This window comes from Heloderma suspectum, chromosome 6, assembly GCF_057233095.1.
Source record: "Heloderma suspectum isolate Gila_16-S chromosome 6, 16-S_ref, whole genome shotgun sequence".
Taxonomy (NCBI): domain Eukaryota; kingdom Metazoa; phylum Chordata; class Lepidosauria; order Squamata; family Helodermatidae; genus Heloderma; species Heloderma suspectum.
The window spans coordinates 99,411,655-99,427,933 of NC_139463.1; the positions used below are offsets into that span (position 1 = coordinate 99,411,655).

The window sequence follows — 16,279 nt, forward strand, 5'->3', positions numbered from 1 at the left end:
AGAGCGACAAGCGATGGAGGGTGCGGGAAGGAGGCGTAGCACCCATTTGGCGCGTAAGCAATGGTCACGTCCAGAGGACCCAAGGGAAAAGGGGAGGAACTCTCCCTAGCCCATAAGTTCAGGGTCTGCAAGTGATTCTTGTTCAAACGGGGACCAACAGTTTCCAACCCGGGGGCATAGGTTACTCTGCTGTTCATAGCTTAGTCGCTGGTGATAGAGTTATTAAGTTGTAAAAGGAATAAAGCCTTGAAAAGAATCCTTTGTCTGTGTCTGGAGTTGGCTACTGGAGTAGACTGAAAGAGGCTGGCTAGGGCCCCCTGACAACCACCAACCACCTCTTAACTTAATTTGGGAAGGGCCACACCTCAGTGGTAGAGGGCATGCTTTGCGTACAGAAGGTCCCATCCCTGGTGTCTTCAAGTAGGGCTGGGAAATCCTTCTGTTTGAAAGCCTGGAGAGCCACTGCCATCAGGGTAGAAAACGCTGAGCTAGATGGAACAATGGTCTGGCTTCGTAGAACAGACTCCATGTTCCCTTGGGTTTTTAAGTACTATGACCCCTACCCCAAATCCACAAGCTGGCCCAAAAGTCAAATGGCTTTTGCACACACTCATGCACGCACGCATACATCCCCAAATCCCCTAATTTTCACTGAAGATAAAATATCTGGCAATAGTATGGGAGTGGCAGAGACCTTCAACTGGCCCTAGTAGATACCCCTCTCTGGGGATCTTATGTAGATCAGTGGATGTGTCTGTCAGTTGGAGAATGAAGCTGTTTGCCTCCACCTATGCTCAACCTGCATATTTGTACATAATCTCAAATGTTACTCCCAAACCCCATAAGCTTCCAGTGATCTCTTCCTCCCAAGGCAACAAAGCCAAGGTAATCGCAGCCCCCACAGAACATCTCACTGCTGGGGTAAGTAGGGACCACATAACAATATTAAAACTCACCTCTAGATGCCCACCACTGCCTGGTCAGCCACCATCCTGGAAAGGAGATTAATCCATTAGTGGCACAATAACAGAGCAACAGGAAGTGTGGGATTCTCTGCCATAGAATACTTATGACCCTGTTAGTCTTCCAGGTGGGATACTAACCAAGCAAGAGGATGTTGGAAGACAATCTCATGCTGAGGGACTTTCAGCTCTGTCTTCTGCACCGTCCTTTTCGTAGGTTTCTTCCACAGGCAAAGATCTCCACTGAGGGTCGCAGCTTATACAGTACGGCAGTGATTAGTCTGCTGGTTCTTCTCAGCCATGTAGAATATTTCTCTGATCTCACAGCACTCTTGCCCACAGTCAGCACACAATGTCATCTGACAAACCACATCTGTTATGGAACTGCCCACACAAAAGGAACTCAAGGGAGGCTCAGAACATCCAGATGTGAGGTGCATCAAAGTTCAGACTGGATCCTGAGTTCCCTGGTGTCTCTTGGAAGAGAGGGGAGGACTCCTTGGCAGCACAATCACAGCCTAGGGAATATAGTCACATTAAAAGGATTGGGACCTCAGCGCTGGAGAGCAGTTGGACCCTGCCTCATCTCCTGCCTCTGGGATAGATATAGAATTGTTTAGATAGATATAGAATCGTTTAGCTACATCCAGACAGTGAGCTGAGAGAGTCTAAACTCCTGTCCTGTTGTGTGGAGAATATCAGGCCTTCTCTGGTTGGGCAGGCAAGCAGAGCAAGGCCCAGAGGTTGTGCACAGAAGGAGCAGCACTCCAACCACTGCCTGCTCTTTCAGGCAAGCTCCAGTCATTGTCAAACCATAGATCACCTAATTCAGCCTTCTCCAACCTGGAGCCCTTCAGATGTTTTGGACTGCAACTCCTAAGCATTGGCCAGGCTGGATGGGGCTGATGGGAGTTGAAGTCCAAAACATCTGGAGGGCACAGATTGGGAAAGGCTGTCATAATAGGACTCAAAGGTTTCTGGGCAACAGCTTGCCCTGATCTTGATTTCTGATACCTAAAAACTTAGCTTTGCGGGAACAAATCCCACCTCCCAGCCTGACGCCTCTGTTGCATGACTTACTGCTTAGAAGTGAGTTACTGAGGGCCACGCTTCCTGCTCGCTTCCAGACAAGCTCTTGACTTGGCCAGGACAGTCATGTATGCTAAGTTGTACGTGTGTGGAATGTCAAACACTCTTAGGGGTCACTCAAGGACCATAAGCCCCTTCTGGAGGAAATCAAAATGGATTCCTGTCTACTTCGGTTCACCATCTTCTGCCTTGGATGCTCGAGGAACAGACCAATTGGCTCTTCTATTCCAGTGTGTTTTCTCTAATGCTACTGGCATTACACAGAAGGATGGATGGATGGATGGATGGATGGATAGATAGATGATAGATAGATAGATCGATTGATCGATCGATCGATCGATCAGTGGAGGTGGTGAACTCCAGATGACTCTTCTCAAAGCCAAACTACACATTACATTATTCATACTTTGTGAAAAGCATACTTAAATTGGTCAGTTTTACTTTGAAGACAGTAGCTATGGAACACTGATCCAGAATGTGTTCCTGATCCAGACTGGGGGCCTGAGCATATTTCTGCTGAAAATCATCCCCCACTGCTATATGTCATGTGTAGTCTGGCCTTTAGACTAGCAATCAGTGGTGGCTCCAATTTCTGACTGAAATCCAGAAAGGTTTTACAGCCCCATCGAAATTGGAGCCCCCAGCCCCTACTGCTAGCGATACTAGATGGAGCATCTTCTTGGTCTGTATCCAGCATGAGCTCTGACACATAAGGATGGCAGGGTTCAGGTACTGATACAGACGGCCCAATGTCTTCTCATGCTGAGACTCAGAACTGAAATGGTGCCCTCGCTGATGGGGAAAAAAAGAATATCAAAAACCAAAATAGATAGCTGACAAAATGCTTTAATGAAGCTCCCAAATCTGTCACCTGAGTCGGGCTGCTTCACCCTGTTGCAAGGCAAGACTGTCTTTCTGCACTGATAAGCCCTCTTTGTGGACGGGAGACATTCTCCTGGCAATAGTCCAGGGCCTGGGGCTTCAGGAAGAGAAGGGGGGGCGATGTGTGCGCACTCGTGCGCGCACTTGCATTTTTTGCATATTCTGAATGATAAATAAAGCTCTAGTTTTATTCTCAGAAAAGGGGAAGCATTTCAAAGAAAGAGGAACGCTTCACAAGTTTCAGGAAATGAAGCATAAACGGACACAGTCTATGACTTCACTCCAGTAGGGGTACTGATGCAACAGGGGCCTCAGCTGGGAGTTGTGGCTGTGCTGCTGCCACAAAAGAGGACACAGGTCTGCATAACAGTTGCATATGCTAATTGATATGTACAGATGCAAATTTAGAAATAATTGCTATATCTTAAATAGAGATGCAGTCGAACTCTCCACAGTGGAGAAGACAGTGACCAGGTAACCTGTGTGCCTGCTCAGTTTGCTGCCCAGGTGCCAATTCTTTATGGGCGACTTGAAGCCCCCCCCTTCTACAAATGCTTCTTTATCTTTAAACCAGACATGGATCAGAGAGCTCTTCAAATAGAGGACTATCCTCTCTAAAATAGGACACATAGCCACCCAACCAATGGTCCAACTCTCCGTATTTACAAGCAGCAGATCCTATTTCAAGTTTTCTATTCCTGGGAAATCACTGTTTCTCTTTTATCCCACCCCCTTTTTTTGCCTTTCAGGGGATGCGTTCTTAAAACATTGCTAGTGCAAGTTGGATAAATCTCTCAAATATGCAGTTAAATGCACAGGATAGTCACTAAAGCATCAAAGAGTGCACCCTCTTGACTCTCAAATTATATAGGCTTATATAGGCTTATATTTACATGTTGATCAAATATTTGTAGGACAGTTATCTTGTTTTAGTCTCTCTTCAGCCAGAAGATCAATCAACCTCTGCGCTTTTAAATCAGTAGGTTTGCAAAATAAATGAATATAGCATACAAATGAATATAGCATACACCAGAGCTGGCGATGGCTCTCAACTTTGACTGGGTGCGCACAATAACGGAGGGGAAATAAGCTTATTTCCCCTCCCTGTGGGTAGGTCATATTCTGGGGGGATTAGCATAATTATCCCCAGCATCATAGCTTGTCATGTCATATGAACACAGCCATGTTGGCTTGTTGCTGTGGGTCACAAGCCACCCAGAACCCAACAAGCCATCCTCTCTGAATTCACATGGCACAACAAACCAAGCTGCCGGGGTAATTATGCTAATCCTTCCTACATGCAACTGGCACACAAGATTCCCGGAGGGGCTTCAAGCGCAATTCCATGGACTCTGAGTCCAGATGACAAAGCGTTCCAATCTTGGAGTCAGGCTTTTGCTAGCAGGGCACAAGGAACAGTGGAGGCATTTTTTACTCTCCATCCTTCTAAGAAGGGTTTTTCATTACGCAGCCCTCAGAGCCCATATAACTCCAAGAGCGGCTCAGGCTTGGACTGCAACTGCCATCAGCCCCAGATGGCAGTGATGATGGGAGTTGTAGTCCAGCAATGTCTGGAGGGCCACAGATTCCCTATCTCCTTTAAGATCAGCGGTTGGCTGGATGCACTCTGTTGTCATTCTGGGCTGTTAGGTGAGTATGAGAGAAGAGCCTTCTCTACGGTGGTCCCACAGCTCTGGAATACTGTCCAGCACTGTCAGGCAGGCTCTTTTTTGCTGTCCTGTAGACAGAGACTGAAAACAGGCTTTTACCATGCAATTCCTGTTGCTGTTTTAAAGCGGATTTTATCTCAATGGGAGCTTTTAGATTGCATGGTTTTAAAATTATTTTGTTTTCATCTTTTCAACAGTATTTAATTTCTTCTGTGTTGTGAGCTGCTCTGGGTGCTGTATGAGCAGAAGAATGGGGTTAAAAGATGATGATGATAGGTTCACCTGGCACCTACATTGTACTTCCGATGCCAGGTGAAGACTTGTATTTTTCTAGCATTGTGTAGCACTCTAGTCTTTTAAATCTGCTGTTTTTAATCTGTATTTTAAATCTCTGCATTGCTGCTAGGCTTTATTCTGGCTGTACTTTTATATTGTAGTTTTAAGCATTTATATTGCTTTATGTTGTACTTTGTGGCTTTAATTTTTGTGAGCCGCCCAGAGAGCTTCGGCCACTGGGTGGTATAGAAATGAAATGAAATTAATTAATTAATTAACTCCCCCTCTGTACCAGGGGCAGGGATGGAGCATGACAGGCCGTTGGATCCAGTGGATCCAATGGCCTCTTTCCCCACAAAAGCCACCAACAGTCCCCTTTCTCCCCAATCCCAAGGTCCGAGTTCCAACCACAGGAGAGGGAGCCATTGTGGAGAATTCCACAGTGGCTGAGAGGGACTCAGAGGGGGGATGTGCAGTTGGATCTCCTCCTCCGAGGCTGGAACTCTCTCCCTGGCCTCGGAGGGGGAGATTCACTGTATCCTATGGTCCCTGAAATGTTGTCTAGGGGCTATAGAATTGTGGTCCTGCAGATCAATTAAAAACTTACCATCCCTGCCCTCAGGCTTACAATCTAAAAAGACAAAAAACAAAAGGAAAAAGAGATGGGGAGGGGAGGGGAGAGGAGAGGAGAGGAGAGGAAGAGATCTCAGGCATCAGTTCTTAATGTTATACAGATCTTATCACTACCAACTATAATGGAGATGTGATGCTGTAATGGCAGCAATGAGCCAGAAGTTGTTGCCCTTCCTATCAGAACCAGATGGAATATGAAAGCCCTTTCTTCTCATCCTAGATGTTGGAGGTCTTGCTATTTGATCACCCCTTTGATTTTTAATTGATCTTTTAATTAATGCTAAAACAACTTTTCAGTTGTATTTTAAAATATTAGCAAAATAGTGTTTAAATGAGTATGTGTTAAATTGCAATAAATGTATAACTCTTATTTTTGAAACAATCTACAGAAGAAGAAAAAAACACATGTTTGTAATGTGGTGTGTGTGTCCCCCCCCCCCCGGCAATTATACAGCTGTGATCTACGTATGCTTCCAATCCTAATCAAACATTGAACACTTGGGGTTTGTTTGTTTGTTTTTACATTGCGTGCTTCCAGTAAAGTCTCTCCTATAGGCTTCTGGGCTGGGGTCATTCATGGTGTACATGGCCAGTCATAGACAGAATGATGCAAATGGCTAAAGCAAGAGTGATGCTAGTTGCCTCTGAACAGGCATCCTCTGTGCTCAGGCTAAAATGATGTAACCCAAGTAAAACTTGCCTGAGTTGCTGTTATAGACAAGCTTCAGAGTATAAACAGAATGCAAAACAGAAATTTGCAAACATCAACAGTGAAAAGAAGTTGATCTTTTATTAATTTTGTAAGTTGCTTTGACAGAGCTTTTGTGTTGTTTGTTGTTGTTGTTGTTTGTCCAATAGCAGGCTGATATGTACCCTTAAATAAACAAGCAAATAAATAAAGTTTCCTCCCACATTTTCTGTTGGGAGAAATACATTTCACTACACTCTCTTCACACAAGACTTGCCACCAGCATCACCATATTCCTCTGGATTACTGTGATGCATACCATCTCCCTATGACTTTGGGGGGTCTCTAAGGCCCCATCTACATGGCACCTCTTTCACCCTTCACCCCATCACAACTGTACAGCATTGCAGCTTCGAATTAGCCTCTGGTGGTAATACACTCGCAATTTACTGTGCACTCCCCTAACAGACACTGCCGTGCCCTCTTTTTTTGCCATTATACTTTGATGCATAGCTGTGCAGTCCCATGAGCGTGGGGGTGCGACACTGCAGTGTCTGTTGAGAAGCCAAAATCCCCAATTCTCAAGTGCAGCATCTGAAGACTTCCCCCAAGAGCAGCCCAGACCCCTAATTTTGCCCAGTTCCAGCAGTCTGCCATGGAATTATTGCTTCAAACCCTTTCTCCCTTTCTCCTTCTCCCTGCTCGCAATGAGAAGCTCCTGTAAACCCCAAATCATTACTGCGATAAAGCAGAGAAGGGAATTTACACAACAACAGAGAAACAACTTTACATCAGAAAAGCTGCAGAACATCAAAGAAACACAGCATTGCAATAGCGATTTAAGAGAGCATCAGAGAAGCAAAAGAGTGCTGTAGGGCCAGTACTAAAGTTAGCCTTTAACCCTTTAATCCTTTAGCACTTCCGTGAAATACCATGGCTCTGAATGCATAGAGATATATTAAAGATTCACTGCAGGAGAGTGAGATTTATTTCCTGCTTCTGAGTAAACATCCACAGAAGGGGGGATATGTTAAAGATTAAAAGCAGGCTACCTAAGGTGAATAAATGTCCCTACTACTGCGGTAATGTGAGGGGTCACTGCTGCACTTCTGGGGATTTTCTCAATGGGAAAAACTGCTTAGATTGGGAAAACAAGAGGGAATTGGGCATCCCACCCCCTTGACTTGGCTTTTCTAGCAGCACTCCTATAGTAATACTAGGAATGGCAAATGGCACAGGATGCCAATTTTAGTGCCTTACCTCTCAAAACTGATTCTACAGGACCACTTGGCCCTGACATGACAAAATGATTTTCTCTGTGGCAATATTGACAGGTGTCTCTCCCTGCATCCTTTGTCCTCACTGTGAAGAAATGGAACTCCATTGTCTCTCTGTCTGGCTCTGTCATCTGTGATGCTATTAGGTTCCTGGATTTGTGCAAGGAGAAAGCGAGATCAATTTCTGGCCCCCAGCACTCAGTGGTGATGTTCACACCTGGAGAAATCTGCTCCTTGGATCTCACTTTGATGGAGGGTTTGGGGAGGCTGAGATCTAAGGGTGGGAAAAAAAAATGCAATGAAGACCAAGAGGTCACAAAGTAAATCTTTTAGTGTGGAGGGCAGCCCTTGTGAATGCTACTAATAATATTAAAGTGGGAGACAGAGTCTTATGAATCTAGATCACTTTCAACCTGGCTTTCCACTAGGTCTTGGGATGGAAATGTTCTTGGTCATCCTGGTGGTGACCTGTGCTGGGTAATGGACAGTGGGGGTGCATATTCAGGACTGCTCCACAGCTTTCAGTACCATCTGGGTTGCCTTACTAGAATTGGATTAGATAACACCATTTTGTAGTAGCTCCAATTGTTCCTGCAACTGGGCCTAGGAGGACTGGGCCTAAAAGGTGGCACTGGGACACTGCTGCTTTACCCCATGGTTTATGGCTTGTAGGGTTCCACAGAGTTCCAACTTGTTTCCCATGCTTTTAGTATCTGTATGAAATCACTGGGAGAGGTTAATTTATCCAAGCCTGCTGGAGGAGACTTGAAACTGTTAATGGTCAATTCTTTCAGATTCCAGGAAGGCAATACATGTCCTGAATGAATGCCCAAAGTCAGTGTGGGACTGGATGTGAGGCAACAAACTGTGCTACCTAAGACAAGGTGGAGGTGCTATTGGTTGGACAGAGAGTTGATCCAAGGAGAGTTGATCCTGTGCTGCTCCTGGAGGCCAGGTGATGGAGCTTGCTATGGTCAAACATGTCCTGGTAACATCCAGACTGGAGTATGAGAAGATGCTCTATATGGGGCTGGCCATGAAGAGTGTTCAGAAACTTGGATTGTACAGAATGCTGCAGTGAGAGTCCTAACATGGCCTCACCATATGGAATAGATAACTAATATGGCATCATCTTGGTTGACTTCCAATTCATTTCTGGGTATTGACCTTTAATAATGTGGGGTCTCAGTCCCACCACCATCAGAGGCATGGTTACTGGAGACATGAGAGCAGGCCTTCTCAGAGGCTACTCCTAGGCTCTGGAACGCCCTGTCAAGGGAGGCTATGTTGGATCCCTCCTTGTTGTCCTTCTGCCAGCAGGCAAAGACATTTTTATTCAGACAGGCCTTTGACATGTAAGCTAGTCTGCTGCTGAAAGGGGTTTTAACAGGTTGGGTGCTCTTTATTTGTTTTTATTGTTGTGTTTCTAATTGTGTTTTAACCGAAGGATCTCTTCTTGACCATCCCAGAGTGCAGGACATGGAATAATGGGCTCAAGTTACAGGATGCCAGATTCGGGCTGAACATCAGGAAAAAAATCCTGGCTGTTAGAGCAATACGACAATGGAGCCAATTACTGAGGGAGGTAGTGGGCTCTCCCACACTGGAAGCATTCAAGGTGAGGCTGGACAGCCATCTGTCAGGGATGCTGTGACTTGGATTCCTGCACTGAGCAGGGGGTTGGACACGATGGTCTTATAGGCCCCTTCCAACCCTACTATTCTGTGATTCTATTATTTGTTTTCATGTTATGTTTTAAGCAAGCTTCTGTTTTATCTGCATTTATTGTTGTAACTGCCTTGAGCACCATTTTTGGCAAAATGGCAGGACATTAAATACATGCATACATATACAGTATAAATACATAAATAAATGAATGACCCAGGACTTTGGCCTTGCTAGTTGAAATGACCAGGTGATGGGACAGACCTCTGTTTGAGATCCTGGAGAGCCACTGATAGTCAAAGTAAATAGTACCTGACTAGATGGACCCATGATCTGACTCGATGTAAGCCAACTTTATATGTTCATCCAATGGGGATGTCTCCAGGATTGCCTCCTTTCATTCAACTAAACTGGTCTCATATGGGGGGGCGGGGGGGGGCGGTAAGGGGCTTACTTAATTTCTCCCCAGCATCTGAAGTGATACAGATGAATATGTGGGTTAGGAATTGTTGGGCCTTTGCACCAAAGCTTTAGAACTCTCTTCCCTTTAGAGCCTGTTTAGCCCTCTTGCCCCTTGTATTCTGTCCTTGTGTAAAGAGCTTTGTGTTCCAAAAGCAGTGGAGGCTGGTGGCTGTGATTTTGGTGGGACTGTGAATCCATTCTGGGTTTCAGTCAGAACCAGCTAGAACTAGGGATGCTGGAGAAATTTGAGATGGACTAAAATGAGCTCAGATTTCTAAGAATCTGACCTGTGGAATCTGTTGCAAAGCAACCCCCTTCAGGCCACGCAGAGTCCGTGGACTTTCAGATGATTTTTTTACTTTCCCGAAATTTACGTATATATATATTCGTAAGAAAATACATAAGTTTCTGCTGAGGAAACGTTGAATGGAATGGGAGACAATATGCTAAATGTTACACACTGAGGGAAATTATGTAAATACTTACGTAAATACTTAGGTAATTACTTGCAGATTTTTCTGCATGATGAAAAAAATCATCCGCATCCGTCTGTGGGCTGAATCTATTTTGGGGATAGGGTTTAGCGCCTTGGATAGCTCCTTTAGAGTTCTCGCTAGGGATGTACGGACTGTTAAAATCTGCTCAGTCTGTGTTTTGCAGATTGTCAGGTTCTCTGTTTATTGTTCTCTGTCTATTGAGCATGTAACTGGATGCAGTTGTGGGACAGATACTGAATCCTGGGAGTTAGGAGAAATACCCATTATGTACAGTAAGAAAAACTATACAAACATGCATTGTATATACAGGGTGAGTTCAGTCCATGCAGAATTTGAGGTGCTTTAGTGCAAAATTTGCTTTTCTAGCACAGAGTATACATAGCCCTGGTTATTTCCACATCTTGGTGTATCACCATGTTTGCAATATACCCACTGGGTTTTTGATGGACTCTAATGCCACCTAGTGCTTTGCAGCAAGAACTGCAGTCCTTGTCAGCCTTGCCTGCAGTTCCCAGTTGTCTGCATTGTTCAGTCCAACCACTTCATCTGTTCATGTCTTAGGGTGGCTTTGGGGCAGCTGGATGTGTGCAGTATTCACATTGGAATGGCAGTTTCCATAAAGCAGAGGTGGGCAACATGTGGCCCTCCAGATATTTTGCCCTACAACTCCCATCAGCCCTAGCCAGTATAGTGAATGGTGGCAGATGATGGGAGTTGTAAGCCAAAACCGCTGGCGGGCCACAGGTTACCCACAAGTGCCATTGAGAAATTCAGTATAGGATAAATTTGGGAAATAATGGGTGGGTTTCTCAACTACGAAGAACAGGTTTGTCATACATAACAATGTAAGAAGAACCTTGATGGATCACACAAAAGGCCTAGCTAGCCCAACAGTCTGTTCCCACAGGAGCCAACCAGATACCCAAATGGGAAGCCCACAAGCAGGACAGGAGTGGAATAGCACCCTCCCCTGCTCATGTACTGCCAACCCCGAACGCCATATCTTTTATGAACAAGTTAAAAAGCAGTGGTCCTAATACACGTGCTTAAGGAAGCCCACTGTTTACACTCCTCCATTGCAAAAACTGACTTATTCCTACTCTCTGCTTTCTGTTCTTTAGCCAGTTGCCAATAAGAGGATCCCTCCTCTTACACAATGACTAGTAAGTTTGCTCAGGATTCTTTGCTGAGGGACTTTGTCAAAAGCCTTTTGGAATTTGAAGCAAAAAAGTCTACCATATCCCTTCCCCCTCCCCACTCTACACGAACGCTAACACTTTCAAAGAACTCTGAATGGCTAGTGAGACAGGGCATACCCTTGTAGAAGCCATGGTGATCCTCCTCTAGCAAGACTGTCAAATGCAACTGTGCTGGACATCCTTGGCTATGTTCCACTTACACATACATTTAATTTGATAGCACTGTACTCTTCATTTCTAATCAGTTCAACAAGACTCGCATCTCACACTAGGTTTGGATGGCACCACTTCAGATGACATCCAGGGTAGCTTTGCCTTGGTCACTTCCATGACCAACTGTTCTTGTGCACAGTCATTTAGATACCTAGGCATCGTATCTCTTTGTTGTGATCAGGCCATGTATTTATCCATGTGAGGTCAATTGAAGCCACCCTTTGCTGTAACACTTTCTCCTTTGGATGCCTCCTGGGTTTCATTCTCTGTCTCAAGATCACCCTGAGCATTTTGATAGTGTGTCCCCATTACTAAATTACTTTTGGGGGCCTGGTATTGTCACCCACAGTGATTCCCAAGAGGAATCTGGCCCTTTGGGGGTTTCTAGTTTATTTGACACTATACCCTTTTTGTACAAAGCAACACCAGCTCCAGTACACCTTTCCTTGTCCATCCTATACAATTTGTATCCAGAGATGACTGTATCCCACAGTTTCTCTGCATTCCACCAGGTTTCCTTTATACCCACAATGTTTATGTTCTTCTTTAAAACCAAGCACACCAATTCCCCCACCTTGGCTTGGAGGATCCTAGCATCAGCATGGAAACACCTATATGTGGTGTCTCTCTGAATGTCTCTGGCTTGTACATCTTCCCTTGTATCCCTTTAACCTTTTTGACTGGCTGTCTTCCGTATTTTAGTAGCATCTTTCTACCCTGTCCCCATTTGAGCAATCAAAAATCTTTTCACCCTCATTCTCCAGGGATAATTCATACTAAATCAGTTGCTGCCCAGTTCATGTTGGCTTCCCCCCACCCTGCCACCCAGGATTCAGTTTGAAAGCTGTTCTGCCATCTCCTTTATGTTAAGCACTGGCAGTCTGGTTCCATTCTGGTTCAGCTGGAGCCCACTCTTTTTGTACAAACCCAGTTATTCACAAAATATTTCTCAATGCTTACACATGTAAAATGGGTCAAAGAGCAAGGGGTTGGAGGCAGTTTGACAACACAACACTCTCCTAGGAAATGGTAGTAAGCTTTCCATCTGTAGTCAATAGAGGAATATTTTCCAAAAGTCTTGTGGGCTTTTCTTCATATAAATAGGGCAATTGCACTCCTGACACCTTGACAGGATCAGTTACTGTCAGATCCCAAAGATAAAATGGAGGAGAAGAGAAGGTGGGAATATTCCCTATTGCTTGGGAGGAGGTTTCTGCCCTTGTGTCAGCCAAAACTGTTCACTCTGGGCTGTTTTGATGGTGTTTATTTCACACATTCTTTCTATATAAAACACTTCCCTTTGGGACCCAAGAACCAATCTTATATACATCTATGCAGACATATTCAATAAAAGTTTTGATTGGAACCAGCCCTGTCTGATGTACAGTTTCTGGGGGGAGGGCGGTGTTGGGGGGTGGAAGGATGAAATGGGGGGGGTTAAGGCAGTAGGCTGTAGTGCAGACAGCCTGGGAAATGGGGTGGGGAGCAATTATGGTGGCTTGCCATTTCCTTGGAAAAGGGGGGAGACAAAGAGAGGAGAGGACAAAAATCTAGGATTTTTGCAGCTAGGAAAAATCTAAAGACAGGTCTTTCCCTAATGAAAAGCTAAAGACAGGTCTTTCCCTGAGGGACATCTAAAAGCAAGTCTTTCCATATGGAGCCTGAAAGCGGTCCCCACAAGAACACAAAAATGTGTGATAGTGAAATAGCACCCCCATGATCGCTGAGCTGCACCCTAAACAGCCTTCATGAAAAACTGTGGAGTGTGAAATAGGTCACCCAAGATCATGAAAATGCATGATAGTGAAAAAGTGCCCTCAAAATGTCCTTAAACTGGAAAAATAAAGTCAAAATCGCTTGCAAAGAGGGTTACTGGGGAGGGGAAATGATTACAGGGTTTCTGATCTACTGGATTAAATTGGAATCCCCTCAGAACCCAACTTTTTCTCTCAAATCCAGGAAAACTGTGAAATCGCTCTCTCACTGTAACGCTCTGTGCTGCCAACCCAAGCTACAAATCACGCTTTCCCCAATACCTCCTGCAGTGCTTTTAGCACTTAGGCACTTCTTGCTGAGGTTTCACTGCTAAGGAAGATGTTCCCCTAGACCAGCATTGTGAATACTTCTAGGAAGAACCCAGGGAAATAAAGAAAGAACATGGTGTCCCTTTAAGTCGCTGAACCATAGATGCGACATTGCGACCCTATGTCTCTGCATAGCCAGGAAGTCAGGGTCTTCCCCCTTATCTCCAGGGCAAGATGGCTCCCGGCACAGGGGGCATGCCCGCTGGTGCCCGAAGTATACATGCTCCTGAGGCTGATCTGGGAGAGTGGATGGGTCCACAGGCTGGTGCCAAGCACCTGCCTGCAGACCATCCATATCTGCCACCGGATCACTCGGGACGTGTGTGTTGGTCCATGTGTTGGTGGGAGGCTCAGCCTGACCACACCAGCCCCCTCCTTCCCAAAGCTCCCTGACTAGTCTCAACCAGGGTCTCAAGTAGGTCCAATTGCCTGTTGATGGCTGACGGGAGTGCGTGTCTGTCCCTCCTGCACTCTTCCTCGTCTGCTGCTGTGCACTCAACACTTTGTTCATACACCTCAGTGTCCCACTCAAAAGCACGGAGTGACCTGTGTTCTCAGAAGTGGTGTATCACAGCAGCCAATCCAGGTGGTTAGAGACAGAGAGACCTGTCCTCCAGTTCCGGGCCATTGCCAGGCGTGTGGCAGGGGACAGTGTGCTGTGTGGTTTGGGTTGCTGGGGTCTGCACGAGGCAGAGAAACAAACAGTGTCAGTGTCTTGCCATGTAGTCCTTTCCCTTGGGGTAAAGACTCCCCACACAGGCCTTAGTCTACAGAGAAGGGGACCCTCGGGGTCATGGGAAAGCAACCCTAGAGGCTGAGGTGTGGTCTGTCTTCTGCATATTATGTTGTTGTTTATTCACTCAGTCGCTTCCGACTCTTCGTGACTTCATGGACCAGCCCATGCCAGAGCTTCCTGTCAGCCATCACTACCCTCAGCTCCCCCAAGGTCAAGTCCGTCACCTTCCGCATATTATACACCAAAATTTTCTCCATTTAGCCTGTTTCCTGACACTGATCAATGCTTTATCAGGTAGCATACCTGATGTAAAGCAGTACTGCTCCCCGCCACCCCGCCACCCCTGCCCCACACCCTTCATCTGTCAGCAACAGTTCCTTCTAAATGCATGGGCTTCTGAAAGGGGTGGTTGCTGGTACCATCTTGAAGGATTCACCTAGGTACTAGTATATTTTTAAATGGTCTATGACGCTAGTAAAGTTATTAGCCCTGATGCCCACTGATAATGAATAGCTTTTACTGAAAGAACACTGTCATTGTGTCTAAAAAGAGGCAGAAATACATAATATTCAAATGTGAGCACAATGTGATGAAACAAATCGACCAATGTAATATATTCTTGATGAAATAAAAGTAACAGAGATGAAAATTAAAGAGTACTTGTTTCCATGCCAATACTTTGTATTATGCCAGTATGATGACACACGGTGTCTCTACATTAAGGGAAAAAAACCCGCATCCTTTCTGGGGCTTTCTGGGGTTTTCTCCTTTCGCTTTCTTTGCGCGTTTTTCTTTGTTATGCTATGTAAAGAAGCCCGTCATGTTGTTTGAATAGAGAAAGCACCTCCCTCCCTCCCAGGCATGTGTGCAAAGGAGCGGGGGGAGGGAGTCTTGCTTTCATCCTTTTCTTGCAGCCCTAGGCACACTTACTTGGGAGTAAACCCCACTGAACGTAATGGGTTGCTCTGAATCAACAGAGGGCATTGATTCTGAGCTCGATGGGGTGGGGGATCAGATCTGTCAGCCTTCATTGCAGAGAAGCATTTTACTCTCTTCTCCCTCAGTGTGGTTTGAGTTAAGGAAAGCCCTTCTTTGGCAAGTTCATGGCGCTAAGCCAGCATTACACACTGCCAATATGGCGCCATTAACCTTTATTACTAGTTTAGCTCTGTTCTTTTTGAAAGCGCAATAAAGGGGGAAATGTGAGCAAGGCAACCTGGAGGCTGACGACATTGGGGGGATCTACATTATGCCTGCCATTGCAACAAAGTCGGAGTCCTGTCAGGTTAAACGCACTCACATTAAAACGTGATTATCCACACTCGCCCATTTTCCCTGTTGGGGTTCTTGATTGAATGCACGAGCTCGGTTCACACTCTGTTTTCCTGCTCTTAAAGATGGCGGCTCTTGTTGGAGGAGCAGAAGCTCTCCCTGTTTCTGCTGATTCCCCACCCACTGTCCCTCTCTTCCTCTATCCTGTGTGTGTGTGTGTGTGTGTGTGTGTGTGCAGGGATGGTGCGAGCATCCTGTTGGGGCTCGAAGCCTGGTGAGAGCTTGTCCCTTGCTGCTGCCGCTGTAGCAGGTGGGGGTGGAGGGAAGAAGGAGGCACCTGTCCCCTTCTCCCCCCCCCCGCACCTGCTGGAGGCCAGGGCGAGAGGCTGAGGGGTGTCTGCTGATGCTCTTTTCCCGGCACCAGCCCTTTGCAGCCAGTGTGAGGAAGAGGAGCAGCAGCGATGGCACCCAGCACTCATGTTTTGGGGGGGCTGCCCACTTCTTCGAAGCTTCGAAGAAGACCATGAGATGACATTGCATAGGTTCCTTAGCAGGGGAAGTTTTATCACCAACCAGCAGAGGGCTAGAGGTAGGAATGTCAGAGAATTTCTCCATGAATCTCGGGGAGGCCGAATGCCAGCGCATTCGGCCCCCCGAAATTGGTGGCGAAACGG

General features: G+C 45.9%; 1 protein-coding gene across 1 annotated transcript in view; it reads right to left on the minus strand.

Moving 5' to 3' along the window:
• LOC146342051 (immunoglobulin superfamily member 1-like) overlaps positions 1-16,279 on the minus strand; it is a 45,050-nt gene that overhangs the window by 12,001 nt on the left and 16,770 nt on the right. Inside the window, exons 6-8 of the mRNA XM_084807765.1 lie at positions 2,923-3,030; positions 1,104-1,135; positions 957-992 (exon numbers count right to left, since the gene is read on the minus strand). Coding sequence (XP_084663891.1) covers positions 957-992; positions 1,104-1,135; positions 2,923-3,030 — 176 coding nt within the window. The remainder of the gene's footprint in view (positions 1-956; positions 993-1,103; positions 1,136-2,922; positions 3,031-16,279) is intronic.